The sequence below is a fragment of the Bidens hawaiensis genome, unplaced genomic scaffold (assembly GCF_021521415.1).
Source record: "Bidens hawaiensis isolate Kalapana, Puna unplaced genomic scaffold, B.hawaiensis_p1.1 tig00003241_1, whole genome shotgun sequence".
In the NCBI taxonomy this organism is placed as follows: Eukaryota; Viridiplantae; Streptophyta; class Magnoliopsida; order Asterales; family Asteraceae; genus Bidens; species Bidens hawaiensis.
In genome coordinates this window covers 2,320,832-2,338,933 of record NW_027491177.1, presented here as the reverse complement: position 1 = coordinate 2,338,933, position 18,102 = coordinate 2,320,832, and the positions used below count along the sequence as shown (strand labels likewise).

General features: G+C 35.8%; 2 protein-coding genes across 5 annotated transcripts; both read left to right on the top strand.

The window, feature by feature from the left end:
- Positions 1-5,318: 5,318 nt before the first annotated feature.
- On the top strand, positions 5,319-8,198 carry LOC143622718 (uncharacterized protein At4g37920-like). The gene is made up of 6 exons (XM_077093783.1): positions 5,319-5,509; positions 6,614-6,891; positions 6,968-7,133; positions 7,218-7,462; positions 7,536-7,723; positions 7,811-8,198. The coding sequence occupies exons 1-6, from the start codon at positions 5,362-5,364 to the stop codon at positions 8,013-8,015; spliced, it is 1,230 nt and encodes a 409-aa protein (XP_076949898.1). The 5' UTR covers positions 5,319-5,361; the 3' UTR covers positions 8,016-8,198.
- A 6,559-nt stretch (positions 8,199-14,757) lies between these two features.
- On the top strand, positions 14,758-17,730 carry LOC143622755 (glycine-rich domain-containing protein 1-like). Of its 4 annotated transcripts, none has more exons than XM_077093818.1 (8): positions 14,758-14,963; positions 15,049-15,166; positions 15,248-15,496; positions 15,573-16,474; positions 16,563-16,707; positions 16,791-16,946; positions 17,020-17,359; positions 17,435-17,730. In XM_077093818.1, exons 1-8 carry the CDS (start codon positions 14,806-14,808, stop codon positions 17,584-17,586), a joined length of 2,220 nt encoding a protein of 739 aa, XP_076949933.1. In that variant the 5' UTR covers positions 14,758-14,805; the 3' UTR covers positions 17,587-17,730. The 4 variants fall into 4 exon arrangements, with proteins under 4 accessions (XP_076949933.1, XP_076949935.1, XP_076949934.1 ...); XM_077093820.1 differs by having other exon boundaries at positions 14,759-14,963; positions 17,020-17,206; positions 17,297-17,730; XM_077093819.1 differs by having other exon boundaries at positions 14,759-14,963; positions 17,020-17,422; positions 17,513-17,730.
- Positions 17,731-18,102: the final 372 nt, after the last annotated feature.

The window sequence follows — 18,102 nt, the reverse complement described above, 5'->3', positions numbered from 1 at the left end:
AACTGAGGTTGTGGACTTGTGGCCATCACCATTCAATTTTTTGCCCATTCTTTACTTGCCTCCACTACTCATCCGTTACACCTTCATTCGAAGCCGATTGGACGGTTTTATGCACTTAATACTTTAGATTTAAGAACAACATTACCATTTTGACTTTTCAGGTCAACCCTTTAGATTCAAAATTGTGAGAGAGAGTCCTACAGGCTCAAACTAAAAACATAAATGTATTTTATGCATATAGTTTTGATAAAAAACCTAAAACTAGTGACTGTGAGATGTGCTTTGATATGTGAAGTGGAAAGAGGAACAAAAATGTAATCCCACTTATTAAACCAAGGCTCTGTTTGGAATTTAGTTTGAAAACAGCTTATTAATTTTTTTAAAAAACAATCACTCTATATAATAATAAACAAGTGGACTTTCACAAAATTTCCCTTTTATGTTTCACCAAATTTCTTTAAAATGTCACATGACATTTCCTAATTATTTTATTTCAATTTCAAAATTAAGTGAACTTGTGAGTATTTTTAATTATATTAATTATCTTTGAAATACCATCTAGAGATTCTTTTTTGTTAATTATTTATCACATATTCTTTTTATTTAATGAAGTGAACTTATGAATATTTGTTAGTTATTGTGAAAATATTACTTCGCTTAATAATATTTAACAAAATAAATATAGCTATAATAATTTCATCGAGTTTTCCATCAACAGAAATGTAATTCAATTAACAATTATTTGAAAAAAAAAACAATTACTAAATTTTATTTAACCTACAAAATATCACTTTTAAAGATGATACATTTCTAAATCATATACTATTCATTAAATTTTAAATTTTAGAGACCCAAATCAACTATATATATTATTATTTTATTTTTTTTACATATTTTTCTATTGATATATTTTTATTAAAAACATATTGTTTATAGCTGACATTTCAAGTTTAGTTGATACACCGTTTTATGTATACGATTTGGAATTTTAAAAGTTTGAATGTTGTTAAACGTCGTCACTATTCGTTATTAATGATTATGCAGCTAGGTATAGTTGATTTATTTATCACATTGTTTAAAAGAGAAAGGTGATTGGCTCTAACACCATGCCCCAACAAAACTTGTATAGTTGGTTTACTTCTCATTTTATTTTATAGGTAAAAAACTAAAAAATAAGAAAAACATTAGGAAAAGCAGGGGTGGACCCACGTTGGTTGAATGGGACTAGAAACTCAACCCGAAAATCAACCCAATTTAACTCGATATATTCCACCAAGATCCGAATAACCCCTAATAAACGGATCAATATTTGGATTGATTTCCATTAAGCCCAAACCCAAACAACAGTGATGAATCTAGATTTTTTTTTCAAGTGATACACTATTTTTAAATGCTTCAATTTCATAGTTATTTATTTATTCAGTAAAATTATCATCTTTAATTTTTATTTTTTTTGTATATAGGTATCATCAATGAGAATTTAGTCTCTACACAACAAAGATTGACCACAAATTGTAAGTGACCATGTTACTATCATTATTATATTATTATTTTTTTTAAGTTTAGCTAAAAGTGATTGTATTTTGGGTTGCATATATAGTTCACAAGGCATGTGTACTTTGTTTGCTTCCGAACATAAGAATATGTTTCTTCTTTTTCTTTTTTTTTTCATGTGACCCATTTTAGTAAACGGGTTAAAGGATTGATGTGGCCATTTACGAAAACATTTAAATTATTTTTAGACAGAATTACAAATTTTGTCCTTTAAAAAAAGCCAAATTACGGTTCGTGTCCTTTTTTTAGTTTCCTTGCAGGCGGTGTCCTTTAAACATTTTTTCCTACACGTTACGTCCTTTACGCTAACTGGGTTAGAAAAACTCAGTTAAATACCCTCACGTGAGACGCATGTGAGGGTATATTGGTCTTTTCAACGAAGTGGTTCAAATATATTATTGTAAAAAATAAATAGTAATTATTAGATATATACTCTCTCTCTCTTTTCGTCTTCTTTCTCTCTCTCTCTACTCTTTTTCCTTGTAGCACAGACTATCCTAACCCAACATCACCGACCAGATCGCACTCGTTAACGTCAACGCAGACAAGCTCCGAGGTGAGATGCTTGACCTCCAACACGTCGCCGCTTTCCTTCCTCGTACCAACATCACCGCCTTCGTTGACTACTCCAACATCGTCAGATCTGATCTTGTCATTGTCACTGCTGAGGCCCGACAGATCACAGGGTAGTCCAGGCTTAACTTGCTGTAGAGGAACCTGTCTCTGTATAAGAAGATGGTGCGGCGGGTTTACGGTGGGTTTACGGCGGCGGATCTGCTCATGGATATCCAACAGGGTATCCGGTGGGTTTACGGTGGCGGCAGAGGTGGTGGTGGGAACTGGGGGTGTGGGTTTCGTGGGTCAGTGTTGGATTGTCGTCGGAGTTAGAGAAATTGGGTGATTTGGTGGGTTTGAGATCTAGGGTTTCTAGGGTTAATGATTTGGTGGTAGTGGAGGTAGAGGCGAAATGGTTAGGTGGTGGTGGAGGTAGAGGCGAAATGGGTTGGAGTTGGCCAGATCCGGTGGTGGTGGATGGGTTGGAGGTGGCCGGATCCGGTGGTTGTGGATGGGTTGGAGGTGGCCGGATCCGGTGGTTGTGGATGGGTTGGAGGTGGCCGGATCCGGTGGTGGTGGTGGCCGGGTTTCGACCAGGAGGTTTAATGGAGAGTTGACCAGGTGGTGGTGGTGGTGGTGGTTGTAGATGGGTGGTTGACGGCGGCGGTGGGAATGGAATCTGCAACGGGGTGGGTGGGGGTATGGTGGCCGGAGTGGTTGTGATATGGTGATGGTGGTGGCATAGAGAGAGAAAGAAGAGAGAAAGGAGGGGGAAGGTGTTATAAATTTGCAGGTACATACGAAAAGACAAAAATGCCCTCACATGCGTCTCACGTGAGGGTATTTAACTGAGTTTTTCTAACCCAGTTAGCGTAAAGGACGTAACGTGTAGGAAAAAAATGTTTAAAGGACACCGCCTGCAAGGAAAGGACACGAACCGTAATTTGTTTTTTTTTAAAGGACAAAATTTGTAATTGGGTCTTATTTTTATAACTTTGCAATAGTGCGTTACATAAATAAAGATAAATTAAACTTTTTTAAAGTAGCCTCAAATTTTTCCGATACATTTGATTAGTTTTATTGAAATTTATTTGATATACATTAAAATTTTCCGATACATATGTTGCGATGACTGTAAACCAAAGTCAAGGAAATATTTATAGAATTGTAATTTATATATTTACTTAAACTATTATAATTGTCGATATAGTATAAACCCATTATTTATCTATATATATGTTTTATATTTTGTTTTATAATATTTTTGATCAACCGTGTGTCACACGGGTTCTAACCTAATAAATTAATAAATATTTGGTAATCACAAAAATCTTTTTTTTTTAATTTCTTGTTTGTTTTCAAAAAGCCACAAATCCTGACTTTTTAAATGGCATTTAAAAAAAACAATAAGTAAATAAGTTGTTTTGCAAGTCAATCCCAAACACGCTAAGTAAATAAAGGTTATAGTTGTTAAAATCAGAAATTAATTTCTAAAAAAACAAAACGATTAGATGAACGGTGAATTCCATAAGAGTAAATGTAAAGAAAAAAACCATATAGAGTGACCTTGAGTGTGTTGTGTTGTTTTTTTTTTTTTTTTTTTAACGGCTAATTTCACAGTTAAGTTATACGCAGCCTCTAAAGAGGCACCCTATCGTCCACTCAGGCCAAGACTATGTTGTCTTAACCGGGCATACGCTTGGCATTCGAGTTTGGCAAGGCGTTCCTCGAGAAAATTTCCAGCCACCTGCCACTTGACAAATGTTGTACGCCCACAAGAGCAAGCCCTCTGGGAAGGTACACTATAATAGAAAACTCGAGTCGGCCTCCGGATTCGAACCTGCGACCTCAACAGGTGAGTTTCTTATCCTTCATCAGCCTAGAGGTGCACAAAAAACCCGTACCCGGAACCGGTTTTTTTTATACCCGGGTATTCTATACCCGAAACCGGAACCAACCCTACCCGTAGGGTATGGATAGGGTATGCATTTTGAGGTCAATACCCATACCCGGAACCGTACCCGATTTATACCCGTAAAATACCCGGACCCGGTCATACCCTATACCCGATACCCGGTTATACCCGACACCCGATGCCAATTTTCTAATACCCGAAATAATACATGAGTTTTTATAGTATATTTTTATGTTTACTTCACAACTTTTATGTTTAAGTTTTTGTAAATGCATATTACTAAGTAAATAATTTGTAATTAAGTGGATTTATGGTTTTTGTAATATAGTTTAATTATTTTTATAAATTACAAAGCAATTTTAAATTTTAAACAAATTAAAAATGTATAAAAAAATTACAAATTCAAAACCGGGTATTAATACCCGGTCCCGGTTCCAATACCCGAACCCGATCATACCCTACCCGGGTACATAGGGTTGAGTTTTTCTCCTCAATACCCTACCCGATTTCTCTTAATACCCGATTTTCCAATACCCGATCATACCCGAAACCGGTTTCATACCTAAACCCAGTATTGAAAAAAACCTGATTTGTGCACCTCTACATCCGCCTGGCCACTCCACCAAGATGGAATGGTTAGTGAGCTTGAGTTTTACTTCTATGATTCGCCATTACGGTATCCAAATCAAAAATTGTAATTGCAAAGGAGGAGGGGGAAGATTTGGGAGGAAAATTGCTTCAACTAAGCATTTTAAATAATTATTTTTTTTTCTAAATAATTAAAAGATTATTAAAAAGTAAAAATCTTAAATTTTGGAGATTACTAAAGTGTTATAAATGTATTGTTTATTTGTCAAGGAAGAGTATGGGTATTCATAATTGTCAAGTAAAAGTAAATGCGAGTAAAAAGTGTTGTCATGTATGCGCCATCTAGGCAAGGCTTATGATCACACTCGTTACTCCCGGTGGTTTGCTAGCTCTCTCTCATGGATGGGTGGTGACCCGGCGTGCGGCGTTGTGTTCAGTTGTTCACCACCCCTCATGGTTAAGTGATAATTCGATACCAATTATACCTGTATCGAATCATATACTTTCGGTGCTAATTCGATACCAACTTCTAAAGGTTTAGGATCGGTAGAGGACCGATATTTTACCCATTTTTTTCCTTGTGTACTATATCGCACAAAGCATTTTGAGTTTGACTCCTTAAAATGGGTTTAATTTAAAAGAGGTTTTACCAAAACGACGTCGTACTAGCTCTCTACTATCTATTATCGTTATCCAAATACTTCTTGAGACAGCCAAAATCCCAGGTCCGAGCAGCAGGATAACATAAGATGAGTAACCTACTGCGTTTCCAGGCTTCAATCTCCACCACCACCACCACAAACCCATCTTTATTCAACGCCACTCTTGAAACCTCTTCAACACTCTTCTTTCCCAATAAACCTCCAACCACCAGGCTCTACGGATTCCAAACAACCAGTAAGTAATCTCTATTTCTCAGTTATAACCAATTTCAACCAATATGAATTAACTAGTTGTGTTGCAAGAAAACTAAAGACTAGTTACATATCTTAAATTAAGAGAAGAGCTACCACAATTGACTTACTTAGATCTACCAACCCGGAAACACACCAAACCGAATTGAAATTAACCGAAGATTATTAATCGTATTTTTTTGTACCCTCTGTTAACTGAATTAACCGAAACCGAACCATTCATATTTTGATATTATTATTCTAGCTTTTATGAAAGCCTACATTTTCAAATATTTCTAGCTTTTATACCCTCATTCATTTCATATATGACATGTTTTATACTTCCATTTCATGTATTTATCCCCACATTTCTTGTATTAAAAGTTGGTTGGCTCATTATGTTAAGTTTATAACTTTAGCCCAAGTCTGGATTTGGTTATTAACCGAACCGAAAACCGACATACTAACTATGCAGTCAATCTCGGTGGTATCTCGATTATCGGTCCTCATGTGAAATATCGGTCAAAATATCGGTAAGAATATCGGTACCGATAATATCGGCGATATTTGGCCGATATTGAGCAATATTTCACCGATATTCCCGATATCAGTGTTTTTAGTCTTAATGTTCAACTTTTAGTGTTTAATGTTGGTGGTTTGAGTCTTAATCAGTTCCTACTTGCTACAATTGTTATTGTTTTGCAACTTGCAAAAGGATAATGTGTTAATAGTAGGAGAGTATACTGAATTGTTAGTGTTAAAGTGCTATATATATATTGCATGATATTAAAATTACCGATATCCCGCCGATATCTCACCGCGATAACTGATATCTCAAATATCGGTCCTTGACCAATATCTGATATTTTTCTGCATTAACTGCTTAGCATACTAACCGAAATAACCGAACCAATTTCGGCTATGGATTTTCTAAAAACTGAAAATGGGTTCTCGGTTTTGGTTACAGGTAATAACTGAAACCATGTTTGGTCACCCCTACTAACAACTCAAGTCAACATAAGTCAAACTACATAACACTGATAGAGTTATACAGGTTTTCCCATCAGAGAACACCATGAATGGTTTTTTTTAATTAATTTTGGTACAGAGATTTTATGCAGCAATTTGACAACGGCACAACTTGAGGACGACCAAGAAGGTGAAATTGCCGAAGGTTATACAATGACTAAATTCTGTGATAAAATGATTGATGTGTTCTTGAATGAGAAACCCACACCTAAAAACTGGATGAGTTATTTGATATTTAGAGAAGACTGGAATAAATACAGAGACAGCTTTTATAACCGGTGCAAATCGCGTGCGGATAATGAAAGTAATTTCACCATGAAGCAGCGTTTGGTCACATTGTTAACCGAAGTAAAAAGGGTAAACTCTAATAGCTATGGGTTTCAAACATTTTGTCTCATTGTGTCGTTATGCAAATTACAATTTTACATTACAGGTTGATGATGACATGGAAAAACATGCAGAGCTTCTAAAGCAAATAGAAGATAGCCCTATGGACATAAACGCGATAGTTACAAGACGTCGTAAGGATTTTACAGGGGAGTTTTTTCGTTATTTGACCGTTGTTCAAGAAACACATGACAGTTTAGAGGACCGCGATGGTAATGTCTTATGACTTATAAGTTATGATATCCCAATTTAAATTATTATTATTATTTTTTTTCTCATATTGGTTGTTGAAGCAGCTGTTGCTAGACTTGGAGCCAGATGCATATCTGCAGTGAGTGCATTTGATAACACATTAGACACTGTTGAAACATTGGATGCTGCACAGGCCAAATTTGAAGATATTTTGGACTCGCCTTCGATAGAAGCCGCATGTGCCAAGATTAAGAGTCTTGCAAAGGCTAAAGAACTTGATTCGTCTTTGATTTTATTAATAAATAGTGCTTGGGCTTCTGCTAAAGAATCAACAACCATGAGAGATGAGGTTAAAATTACAACTTTTATCGCCGATGTGTTTTTAAAAAAGAGTCTTCAGTTTAATTTAGCTAAACTTGCAGGTGAAAGCGATCATGTATGAGTTATACAAAGCTACAAAGAAAAGCTTAAAGAGCATTGCACCGAAAGAAATAAAGCTACTTAAGTATTTGCTAAACTTCACGGATCCTGAAGAGCGGTTCTCGGCTTTAGCAACGGCTTTCTCTCCCGGTAAAGATACCGAGGCGAGAAATCCCAATGCGATATACACGTAAACTACCTGCCTGCCGTTTATCTTTTTTTTAAAAAAAAAAATATATAAATTGTTTTTTATTAATTTGTTTAATGTTTGGAGCAGAACTCCAAAGGAGCTGCACAAGTGGATTGCAATCATGCTTGATGCGTACCAGCTTCATAAAGATGAAACTGATATTGAGGAGGCGAAGGAGATGAATTTACCGATGGTTATTCAAAGACTAACGATTCTCAAGGAAACAATTGAAGAAGAGTATTTGGAAAAGGAAACTCCTGAAGCTAAAAAAGACATAGATGTAGAAGTTTAAGGTACTACTATCTATTCACTATTGTTGCCATAGTTTCTTTGTAGTTTGTTATTATTTGATTTAGGAAACATAGGATTGTACTGTTTTGGGTGTATAAATTTTGTATTCAAATGGCTATATAATTTGCTTAGATGTTTTATTAATAGTAGTACTTAGAATAACTTATTTAATTGATTAATGAAACGGAATACTGTAAACGAAAATTTGGCCCATTTTTACTTGAATCCGTTTTTGCTCGTCCCCATTTTGACTTTTTATCTCTTGCACATATCTTTTTTCCGTTTTAGCTCATTATCTCTAGACCATTTTGACTTGAATCCGTTTTGGCTCATAATATGTGACTCTATGACTTTTTTTTTATTTAGCTCGTGCCCGCTTTGACCTGCACCTGTTGTGGCTCATTATCTCACACGCTAAGAATGTTATTTCTTTATAAAAATGTGATCTATTTTGTCAAAATATGACTCTTTTTCAGAGGTGGTTTAACACAATTGCAAATTTTTTAGTTTATTGTGTGTTTTTTTAATATAACAAAATATTTTAAGTGTTATAATGAAAAGAAAATGTATTAACTTATTATTTTTCCTAAAACAATATTAAAGCGAATTGCATATTTGAATTTATCTACAATCATTTCAGTTATATTATTTTCTTTTCTCGGTTTCAGTTTTATATATAACTATAATGTTTTTACCATGTTGGTCCTACTGTCCTAGTGAGGAGTGAATCCAATGTAATACACTGGTCACTGGATCAAATATATATCTAGTGAAAAAAATAAAAGGTATAAAATAAAATAACACAACTTCATATATCTAGTGAAAAAAATGTATTAAACAATTGGAACCGTCTTTGTAGATTTTTGCTTGTTTTCATTATGCCTAAAAGAATTTTTAATATCGGGGTGACGATTCCGAATATGCTGCGTACCAAATTATATATAACATTTAACAAGTTTGGTGCCGCTAAGTGCCGATTAGGCCATTTGGCGACACCAAATTGGTTCTTGTCATTATGGGTTTTATTTTATTTTATTCCATTAACGTAACGAACATAACGGAAACCGATAGAATACGCATAGACTTGCATCCTTAACATCCGCGGCCGACAACACTCAAGTTTTATCAACGCCCCAGTTTTACCAACCGACACCACCCAATTGGTCCACCTCAAATTTTTATATTTTTTTCCCGTTTTTTAAATCCGGAAGTTGGAACTGTGACAAAAGTAACCGAAAATGATGTCTGAACTCGTGTCGAGTTACTGTCTCAATGTCCAGGACTGGCAACACTTGGCTTTTACCACCGCGCGGGTTTGCCGACTTAATAAACATCGAATAGTTTAATTTTTTTATATGTTAATTTGACGAATTTAGTTTTTGGGGATTAACGTTCAGGCTTTACCAACGGTATTTATACCGTAACAAGCGTAACCGATAATGTCCGAATTCGCGTTAAATTCAAGTAATCGATACCCATGACATTGTGTCGATTTACCTTCTCAACATCCGTGACTGACAACCTTAGAGTTTATCACTATCAGGTTTTTATCGATCTGTCCGGCGCAACGCGCCGGGTAAAACATTCGTATTAAAATAAATATAAAGCTAATGACAAAAAGTATATAATTAATTATTGTGGAAAAGAATTTATGCAAGGACAAAAAGCATATAATTAATTATTGTAAAAAAGAATTTGTGCAAGCAGACAACGGATATTGCAATCATAAAAAGTAAAACAATTTTAAAAGTGAAAATTATATGCATGCATCTTTTAAATCCACGTGTCAAAATGATTATATTTAACATCCTTATGTTTTCTCTATTCATTCTTTCCTTTTGATATTATAATTTGTTTTAATCTTACAGGTAGAATGATTCTTTTAAAAGAACATATTAACATTGGCTGTTACCGCCTACCGGTGTTCATAAGTCACTGAAACGACTCAACCATCTAAACCAAACCAAATCAAATCAAGTTGTTTGAGATTTCAACCATTTTTTTCTTATAAACCGGATCAAACTACTCCAACCGTCAAATTGTAACACTTTGGCCGGTCCGACTGACTCAACTAGCCCAACGAGTTTGGTTTGCCGTTTCTTAAAGCTATAACTAGTTGGGCGACTCAAAATCGTATTAACTGGTGGTACATGACCGTATATACCCTTATTGCCACGTGTCCTTTTTTACTTCATTTACCTCACCCTGTCATATTTATCAAATTGATTCATTTACCTCACTCATGTCATATTTATCAAATTATTGTTTTTATATAGGGAAAATCCTTAAATTGTACACTCTCACCCTTGAAGTCAAAGAAAAGTCCATGACACTCTAACATTCCAATAATGTCTATGTTCTATACGTTCGGCTCCTTGCTTATCTTCTGTCAGCCGAACTTTTTATCAACCAACAATCAACCACCACCTGTCCGTTTTATCTCAGGATCCGACGGCTTAACGTAATATAAAGACGGCCGCGACGCTATTGTCTTCAAGATGTCCCAGTCGGAACCGACGGTCTGCCACCATGTCACCGTCGGAACCGACTTTTTATTACTTTTACTAGTTTTTCAAGTAAAACGTGCGGTGGCGATAGTAGGTGGTGGCCACCATGTCACAGTCGGAAAAAAAATTATATCCGTTTCAAGATTTGGTGAAAAATAGTTGAAGTAGGTGAAACTGATTTTTTTAGAAAATCTGAGTTTGTTTATATCTAGTAACAAATAATATAGTAGTTGACACAAAAATAATAGTATATTTCTGTTTTATATTTATAGCAATCTTAAAATTGCTCCAAATATTGCTAAATAATTTCTGACATTATTTGATATAACTACAAATTTACTAGAATTATTGATATGATAATAAGACGAGACATGAGTTTGTACTAATGAGTGTAAGTTGATAAACATATTCGTTTATTTAACTTTTTCTTTTCTAACAAAAAATTTATTTTCACTTAAAATTCTTTGACCTTGTACTTACATTGCAATGATTTAAACTCACCATCTCTGTTTTGAAAGACAAAAAAGTTCAGGAGTTCATTTTTAAGTTTTTTAAATTTTAGAATGTATTATTTGACTTTCTAACAACTAAAATCTTTGTAAATTTAGAGAGAGCGAAAAAAGGGGGGGGAATGGGGATTTCCTTGAGACGGTCCCCAAGTAACCATTTTACGCCTTTAAATACGGCTAGAGCTTTTGATTAAGGCTCGACGAAAATCTGGTTCTTCCAAATAACTTATAAAACCCGAATCTCTATTAAATTTTTTATAAAGATTAAAATTCTTGAAATTAGACTTCTTAAAACTTCGTGTGGAACGACTTAAAAATGTTATATGTTTAACTTTTCTTGTTCGAAGCTGGTGATCCAGCCCTTGCATTATGCCTTGTTCTTTTCGTCGTTTTATAAAATATTGCTCTAACTCGTTGATTAATTTGTATGACCATCGAGGGAGTTTTTTTACCTATTTCGTTTATTCCAATATATTTTTTTCACGTTTAGGGTTAGTTAGAATTGCGTTCAATGAAGGGGTGAGAAAATACACTCTTAAACTAATAATTGGAAACCGGATAAGATTAGAGATGGTTGGTAAATGTCATAATCAACGGATTAACATTTTCTTAAATGAATAATATATTCAAGAGTAAAGTGTCATTTTCGTCCTTTTAGTCTGACAAATAATGCGAATTTAGTCCAAAAAGTTCATTTTTTATATATGGACCCTCCACGTTTCCCAGTTCTTGCCAATTATGTCCAAATCACTAACCCCGTTAAATATAATCGTTAAGTCAGGGGTAGACATGTCTTTTCACTATTTCTTTATTATAATACTTACTTCAGTAAACTACGGTTTTCGTCCTTGTGGTTTGTCCATATTTGAGGTTTTGGTCCAATAGTTTCAAGTTTGTAATTTTCGTCATTGTAGTTTCATTTCATTTGCAATTAAACCCGTGTATTTATTAACCTCATTAAGTCTGGTCGTTAACCCATTTGCGTCCCTCTCACGTGACGACCAGTTTTGTTGTTTTTCTCCCCAAATAAACCTCAGTCCTAATTCGCAAGGCCCCTCACGTGAGGGGCTGGGGTGTATTTGGGGGCAAAGGAAAAAACAAGGAACAAAACTGCCCCGTCACATGAAGGGCATACTGATGGGTTTAACGACCAGACTTAATGAGATTAGGGAATTCGGGTTTAATTGCAAGTGAAATGAAACCATAAGGAATAAAATTGCAAACTTGAAACTATTGGACTAAAACCGCAGATTTAAACAAACCACAAGTTCGAAAATCGCAGTTCACTGAAATACGTATTATAATAAAGAAATAGTGAAAATACATGTCTACCCATGACTTAACGATTAAATTTAACGGGGTTAGTGATTTGGATGTAATTGGTAAGAACTGGGAAACGTGGAGGGTCCACATGCAAAAAATAAACTTTTTGGACTAAATTCGCATTATTTGTTAAACCCCAAGGATGAAAATGACACTTTACTCTATATTCAATTTGTAATATAAACACTAAGATGTTTGATATACATAAATAAGAGAGGAATAGAAAGTATCGTTACAGGAAATTTAAAAAAGAGGTGTTGGTTGATTAATAGAATAAAATCAACCATTACACAAGGAATCTCATTCAAGCCATACCATTCCATCATCAGAAAAAATCGACTAAGTCCAATTAATCTTGTTTTTGGTTGGATTTGACCATTGACCAGTTAATTGGCTGATTAACCCAAAATTAATCAGTGAAGTGGGGACTAGCGATTAATCGACGCCTAGTCGGGATTTTTGCAACACTGATGATAGGAAGCTTGGGTTCTCCATTGGAGATCCAAGTTCGATCCCCAACCTGTGCCACCTTTTGTGGATTAAAGATTTGAGCTAAGTCTTGTGCAAAGTTGTCAGTTCGAATCCCAAATCCATCCGGATTTTTGTCCCACTGTGTGTTACGCCAGAGAATTCTGCTCTTGACCCCCCCCCCCCCCCGTTTTGATGTCACGGGTTAGACTTGAACCTAAGACTTCCTTGAAGTCTTCGGGTGGCTTAACTCAACCAGAATCTAACAGATGTCTTAATAAATTTATACTTTTACAATATTTAATAAAAGAAAAGTTACCTACCAACTGTAAAAGCAGTTTGTTTTGATCTATCACGTGTGCCCTAATAGTAGGAGGCCTAGGTTCTCTATTGGAGATCGAAGTTCGATAATTTTTTGTGTCACTTTTTGTGGATTAAAGCAATAAAATATTTGAGCTAGGCCTTAAGCAAAGTTGTCAGTTTAAATCCCGAGTCCACCCGGGTTTCGCCTCACCGTGTGTTACATCAGAGAATTTTACTCTTGTGGTAGCACAATAACTGTCAAGTGACAGCTAATGGTATGTTTTCCAGGGAATACCTAAGCTAAACTCTGAAGCCAGTCTCAGTTAGGACAACATAATCTGATCAAAAGATGCAACGAGACTCTCTAGTTTAGGAGGTGTGACGATACAAACATAAAAAAAATCGTTAAAAAAAAGAAAAGGCAGTTTGTTACTTTTAGCACTCTAGTTATTATACTATTAATTTATTACAATTCTACAAGTACACGTACAAGCAGACAAGCAGTACATGTAGTGAAACGTTGGCAGTACAGTTAGTACATTTGCTTCATTGCGTGAGTTAGAGTATCATCGTGCCTACAAAAAACCTCCGAACCATCAAACATAAACAGAATCGAACAGGCCGAAGGTGGTTTTGTTCGTAGGGACTATTAATTGCTTCTTCTTCAGGTAACTAGTATTTTATTTGGAATCATTTTATTCATATTGTTTCGTTACAGGAAGATTAAATAATATAGTTTTTGGTTTTCAAATCATGACATTAAACATAAACAGGTTAGTTACTGCTTCATCTTGTGGTTGATTATTCCATTTTAACAAAACGTTTTGTCTATTATGATTTATTGATTTATGACTGCCAAATATTTATTTACAGTTTAAAACTGGACGCTTTAATTTACAGTTTCAACATATACAAGCAGGTGATATTCATGAATATCAGTGTTCTAAACAATTTTGAAGTAGAAAAGTATATTATTGACACAAAGAGTTAAATACATATACTTAGAAGCATTAAATTCCTCTTGTGTTTTTCTGAAGTTGTTGCTTCTTTACGCGTTTACAAAACTTAACTTGAATCTGAAAACAATCATGATCAGAGTATTTCTGATGGAGGATTATGCAGAAACGATACCCCGATATTCGTGTTTGATTGGTCAATGAATGTTGATCATCTTATGTGATGCTTTCTTTGCACGTTTGGGACATTTGAAGTGATCAAACTTACATGAATCTTAGTAATAAGTGTTGACTATTTTTAGTCAAACCGGTTATGGTATTTCCATAACCAGATCCACTTTAGTCTCCGGCTCAGTTCAAACTTTTAAGAAACCGGTCTCGAATTAGCTCACAAGTGACTCGACTCGTTCACGCCCCGAGAACTTTTTACAATTCGCATTATTGACCCAATTTTGATCATTATTATTTTTGCATATTTAAATTTATTCTTGCATAATTTCCAGCACAAACCGAAACAAATTATTTGATTTGGTTTGGTTTCAATTGTCAACGACTTGACTTTAGTTTACAATAACAAAAGTTCATTAGTAACAGTTTGGCATAAAAACCGTCCCATTCTGACCATGCACACCCCTAATTTAGACCATGTTTAACTCTTTTTTTTGTCAGATTCACATGTTAACTGGCTGCGAATCGTTTGTTTCTTTGTAGGTGAGAACTGTAATATGGGTATGGAACAGGAATCAGAGTGGAATGCAGCACAAAGTATCAAAATAAGCGAAGATCTCGTGGCTGCAGCTAAGCTTCAGCTCCAGTTTCTTGCTGCTGTAGACAGAAACCGGTGGCTTTATGAAGACCAGACCTTGCAAACAGCCATCTACAGGTAAAATTCTCATAGGCTTACAACCACACTCACCTTCTTTCTATTTTCTTTATGTGCACGCGTGTAATTGTTTAATCCTTTTCAGGTACAACTCTTGCTGGCTTCCATTGCTTGCTAAACACACTGAGTCTCGGGTCACAAACGGGCCTTTGGTTCCCCCTCTTGATTGTGAATGGGTTTGGCATTGTCACAGGCTCAATCCAGTAGGTCCCACAACTGAAACTTTGTTTCAAAACTCGTGTTTTGATCTTTCGATGAATCTAGTTCTTGCATTTCTGTTTCAGGTGAGATACAAATCCGACTGTGAAGAATTCTATGGAAGAATACTTGACAACTGTAATGTTGCATCCTCGGTTGAAGAAATCTCGACAAAAGAAACAGAAGACGTATGGAACAGCATGTTTCCAAACGAGCCGTATAACATCAACCCAATACTTTCAGATAAATTTTCAAAAAACGTTAATGGGTCTGCAAACCATTCCAAATACAACCTGCTTTTGGCTATTAAAAGACAAATCCCATTTTTTTACCAGGTAACCTTAAAACCAATAGTTCATATCTTCACTATTTAGTCTAGTTCTATAATTTGAACCGTGCTCGGTGTGACAGGTGTCGAGATCCCACATGAACACTGACCAGTATCTTGAAGCAGCTGTAGCAAGATACAAAGGCTTTCTGCATTTGATCAAGAGAAACAAAGAGCGATCGATAACATGTTTTTGTGTTCCAACTTATGATATCGACCTAATCTGGCACACACACCAGTTACATCCTGCTTCCTACTGCAAGGACTTGATGACATCACTTGGGAAGATTCTAGAACATGATGACGCAGACCAAAACCGAGGCAAAGGTCAAAAGCTAGATGTCGGATTTTCTAAAACTATCAAACAATGGGAGGAGTTATTCGGTTTAAGGTATTGGAAAGCAGGAGCAATGTATAGAGGTAGCACACCTTCTCCTCTAACCACCTCTCCTTTCATACCAAAACTCATGGCCAAGTCAGTTACTTCAAATAATAATAAGTTTCAGAAGCTAATCAATCTTCGTGAAACAAACGTAAATGAGGTTGTTTTGGAGATTGTAGAAGTCGAAAACTTACCAGAAACCTACAAGAAAAAGGTTTATGTCCTTTTTAGCAAGGGACAGCCTGATGGAATCTTTGATGTCAAGAGGAAGATTAATATCCAATCTGAATTTGGTAAAAAGCAGGTTGCTACATTCCAGTGTGAACCGACTGGAAATCTTGTCTTCGAACTTGTTTTTGATTTGGTCAAAACGTTAGGTTGCTGTTCTATCTCTTTAGATGACTTGGTTTCTAACCTCTCTGTCGAAAAGTGGTTGGATTTGGTTCCAAGTTCTGGTACTTGTGATCCGGTTCGTTTAAGAGTTGCAGCCTCATGTACCGTGCCAATGCCAGCACCGCGTGTGTTTAAGATATCCCATGCTTCAAAGAGCTTGGCACAGGTTGCAGATGGAAATGGGAATGAAATCATTGGCCTTCAAATGAGGTTATCTTTGTTTTCTTAACCAGTTTTTTCAAAAACTTTGAATTTGTATAATGTTTTAAGTTGTTTCAATTGGGTCTTTGTTACACAGAGAGATAAAAGGAACGAAAGAGCTCGTTGGAATCACAAAAGAAGATGAAACTGTTCTTGGACAGTTGACTGGGTCAGAGTGGTCTTTGATGGATTCTTTATGGACCCTTGAGGCTCAGAAGATGCTGCTCACTGGGCCTCAAACGGTTGGATTAATAAGCTTCATTTGTGTTCATGAAAAGATTCACAATATGTTACTACTAATGACTAGTTGGTGATTTTATTTTAGGTTAAACTGGTTCCTGGAAGAAAGTTGGATTATGAGCTGAAGCACTGTGAAAGGCGAACACATACGCATAATTTCATGACGGCGGTTGAGTTCTCTGCAGAGTACCCATATGGAAGAGCAGTAGCATTGCTTGATGTTAAATCTGGTGCTTTGATGGTAAAAGTTTGTTTCAAAGTTTTTACATATGGATTTACCGGTATGTTTTAACTGTTTTTTTTTGTTTTGACAGGTACAAGAAGCATGGTTTGTGTTACCAGCAATCATGTTGGCTTTCATAACGTTTAACATTTTGAGAAAGGAAGGAAATGATGGTGAAAGTTTAAAAGAGAGAGAATTTATGTCTGAGAAAATTGTATTTGATGCTGAAATTACTAAAAACAAATTAGCAAGTGGTGGCTGTGGTAGTGGATGTGGTGGTGGGTGTGGGAATATGGTCAACAGTGGTGGTTGTGGTAATATGGTCAACAGTAGCCGCTGTGGTAGTGGATGTGGCAGCGGCTGTGGAGGTGGTTGTGGGAATATGGTCAACAGTGGTGGCTGTGGAGGTGGATGTGGCGGCGGTTGTGGAGGTGGCTGTGGGAACATGGTCAGCAGTGGTGGCTGTGGTAGTGGATGTGGCGGTGGTTGTGGCGGTGGTTGTGGAGGTGGCTGTGGGAATATGGTGAATAGTGGCGGCTGTTGTGGCGGTTGTGGTGGTGGTGGTGGTTGTGGCGGATGTGGAGGCGGCTGCGGGAGTATGATGAAAAGTGGTTGTATTGACAATGAACAACCAATGCAAGTGGCAGCTCATGCATAAACGGTCTGTTCATTGTGTAAATTTGTCACTTTGCAAATAATTGATGTTATGCATCAAAGTATTAATAACTTTGCATTGCTGTGCAAAGAATGGTTTGAAAAAAAGCTCGTTGTGTATAAAAATGTTGTTTGTAAAAGTTAATTAGAGTTAACGGCCATTTTCGTTTTCATGGTTTGCTACTTTCGCTACTTCAATCCAAAGTTTGAAATTTTATCAATTTAGTGCTCATAGTTTTAAATATCAACCAATTACGTCTCATCCGTCTAACGGCATCCAGCTATGCCGTTATTTTAAGGGTATTTTGGTCTTTCTTTTTTTTATTTTGAGTTAATGGTCATTTTCGTCCATATGGTTTGATGTTTTTGTCACTTCGCTCCAAAGTTTGAAAATTTATAAATTTAATTTTCAATTTAATTCAGTTTTTTTTCTATAACCATGAAGAGCATAATCCAAGCTCAAACCATCGAGCATCAACCAAAACAGCTCCGCATTTACCATGTCGACAACAGTATTCAT